Source organism: Arachis duranensis, chromosome 1 (genome assembly GCF_000817695.3).
Source record: "Arachis duranensis cultivar V14167 chromosome 1, aradu.V14167.gnm2.J7QH, whole genome shotgun sequence".
Lineage (NCBI taxonomy): Eukaryota > Viridiplantae > Streptophyta > Magnoliopsida > Fabales > Fabaceae > Arachis > Arachis duranensis.
In genome coordinates this window covers 28,079,382-28,082,459 of record NC_029772.3, presented here as the reverse complement: position 1 = coordinate 28,082,459, position 3,078 = coordinate 28,079,382, and the positions used below count along the sequence as shown (strand labels likewise).

General features: G+C 35.5%; 1 protein-coding gene across 1 annotated transcript; it reads right to left on the bottom strand.

Annotated features, from left to right (window-relative positions):
* Positions 1-1,434: 1,434 nt before the first annotated feature.
* Positions 1,435-2,800, bottom strand: LOC107483240 (uncharacterized). Its single transcript, XM_016103868.3, has 2 exons — positions 2,591-2,800; positions 1,435-2,229 (listed from the first exon to the last, which is right to left on the bottom strand). Exons 1-2 carry the CDS (start codon positions 2,778-2,780, stop codon positions 1,697-1,699), a joined length of 723 nt encoding a protein of 240 aa, XP_015959354.1. The 5' UTR covers positions 2,781-2,800; the 3' UTR covers positions 1,435-1,696.
* Positions 2,801-3,078: the final 278 nt, after the last annotated feature.

Genomic DNA, 3,078 nt, shown 5'->3' with positions numbered 1-3,078 from the left:
GCAAAAAGATAGCATGCCACCAACAGCCCGTGCGGCTAATTGCCGGCGCGTTGGGGGCACTGTTACGGCCCGGCCCAAGTCACTCGCGGGTCAACCCGAACCCATGACGACCTGACCCGAACGGTCAGGCACGTACCGCTCGCTACGCGACCAGGACACGCGTCCTTGACAGCTCTCCGCTACAGCTGTGAGGAAGCTTCGAGGAAAGTGGGCCTGTCCTTGAAGGGCCCACCTCTGACACGGTATAAATGGGGAAGGACCTGCCCTTCCCCCAAGGTACGTCACACTCTACCTTACCCCCCTCTTTTTTCGCCTGCACACTCAACTGACTTGAGCGTCGGAGTGTCATTGCAGGTGACACCTTCCCTCTCTTTTCGAAAGCTCGGAACGTCGGTTTCTCGTCTCACCCTCGCGACCCATTTCAGGCCACGTCCCACCTATTCACACAAAGATCACCCCCAACCATCCGGTACACAACCTACCGAACAAATTTTAAATTTTTTTAGTAAATTAAATATTACCTTTTAAGTACTATAACAATTACCGATATTTAATTATTAGTGTAGTAATACTAATATTTTATTGATCTAGTGAGATGATACACTAGATTTTTTAAGTAATACCCGAGTTTAAATTTTAAATTGTGTATAAAAAATGAATTTGAAAGGACCACTTTCCGTAGAAGACACCTGCAGCACCTAAATCTAGATTAGTTGATTCAAAACATCGGACACCGAATCAAAATGACAAAAAAAAAAATAATTAGTATAGCAATTATATAAAATCAAAATAAGCTTAAAAACTACTTTCTTTCTTTCTTTAAAAAAATAAAAAATAATTATCATAATGATTGGACGACATAGATCATTGATACTAAAAAATGTTAAAATTTTAAACAAATCACTTTTTATGACTCTTTAAGCTAGTGTTTAGAAGAGAGATTGAAATTAAGAGACTGAAACTAAAAAATAAAGATTTAGAGATAAAAATTAAAATAAGTCTCAGTATTGTGTTTGATGTAAAGTAAGAGACCGATATTGAAATGAGAATGTAGTTCTAATTTAATTTGCAAAAGGGTAAAGTTAGAATTAATTAATTGAAATAGAGATATTTTAAGTATAAAATGTTATTAAAGTTTTAGTCTTCGTTCCCAAAAATTTCAGTTCCTTGTGTCTCCACTTTTTAGAAGTATTGAAATACTAAAATTTTGGAAAAAGAAACTGAAATTTTAGTACTAATCTCTAGATTAACAAACATGATATTAAATTCCAATCTCTCAATCTTCATCTCAATACCTCAAAATAAACACTATCTAAGTAATATCTTGAATAAGACAAAAACCATTTATCACATGCCTATATTTTTTATAATAGAATCATTAGATAGATTATTTTCATTCCCTATTAAAAAATAATATGCTATTCTAAACAAATATGATCACAAAATTATTTATTCACATAAAAATTACTATGTATATAGATACATCATTGTTTTAACAAGCTCAAAGGACTTAAATTGTCTACCATCTTTCTAGTAAAATATTCTATTTCCCAACCGGGTTTTTTTTTTCACACACACACTCATCTATTTTCACACTAAAAGTTCTTCTCTACCACAACCCAGCTATGGCAAACAGTTTTGCCACTTGTACAGTGCGTCAGCCACCATTCCCCACCCCTTATGAATTGTAAGTAAATTAGTATAGGCTTGCAATTTTGGGATTGCAAAAAACTTGCACTTCTTGAATGATAGCCCTGGACTCATCACCAAAAAGAGACTCCTTCCCATCTTTCCTCTTTGCATAAGACAATCCCAATCTTGACTTAGCTTGCCTCAAATCACCAACCCCTGAATTAGTATCAGGCCCAGCAAAGCCCCCCATAACTGGTGCCAGTGGAGGCCCAATTAGGAGTCCATCGGCCCCAAATTGCGGCCCTCCACGAGCGTAATCAAATAGAGCTGCACCACTTCCACCAATTTTGGGTAAGATAATGGGCTCAACCTTAGGCCCATTGTTGTTGTTGTCGGCCCAATAGAACAAGAAGGGATCAAAGGTGTCATAGTAGTCATCTGTGCTTCTATAGCCCTCAGGGTTGAATCCACCAAACTTGAAGGACTTGTTTGTGTAGCCAATTATGACACAGGGTCCCTTGAAATCACAGCACTCATGGAAATTTGTTGCACTAAATCCGTCAATTGTTGCCCTATAGCAGCATTTGAGTTCCTTCCCTGCCAAGGACAAGTCAGAAATTAACAAAAATAGTTAACTTTCATAAGTAGCATCTCAAATAATTAAGTAAATAAATAAATCTAGATAGAATCACTTGATTAGATGACAAAATGTTTTTTTTTTTTTGGGTGTTTTATGACAATATGTTTATAATTACCTTGATAAACTACTACATGCATTTTAACATGTATTCTATAATGAGTAGCTGATTTGGTAAGTATATATATTTAGCATAGTTAAAATAAAATAAAAAAAATCTGAGCAATTCCTTGCTTGCCTTAATAACTGATGAGATTGATGATATGACTAAGTAATCGTAGATTGAAACTTAATAGAGACAGATGAGAGAGTGAGTAATACCGTTAAGGAATGTACTAGCTACCAAAGAAATTGGAAAAGTGAGATCAATATCATGATATTTAATTTGAGGTTTGTCATCATCAGCACCCTTCTTCTTCCAACCGAATAAGCAATGGGGAGTTCTTGTTTTCCACCCTTGGAATGGCAGAGTGTTTGGCATACAAGATGATGATAATGATGCTGATGCCATCCCATCCACATCTAACTGTATCTATGATATATCCACAAATATTATATTATGTATATATCTCGTCCACCCCCTTCAATAAAAAGTACAATTCGTTATCACCTTATCCTCACGAAATATCTTGCTTCTCACAGGGTAAAAGAGAAATTAGACCCTAGTTCAATTAACTGAATGCGAATACTTGGGAGATACAATATGCATGAAAACTAGAAAATGAAACTTGAAATGTTATGTTATTATCATTTTTTTTTTTTTGCTTTTTATACGAATAACTAAATTTTATTATGCGAAGTATAAACGT

Excerpts from the sequence above, each read along its gene's own strand:
- LOC107483240 (XM_016103868.3), bottom strand. The coding sequence starts at position 2,780 with ATGGCATCAGCATCATTATCATCATCTTGTATGCCAAACACTCTGCCA. Across the intron at positions 2,230-2,590 it reads AGCTAGTACATTCCTTAACG|GGAAGGAACTCAAATGCTGC; the intron begins GTATTACTCACT and ends TGTCCTTGGCAG.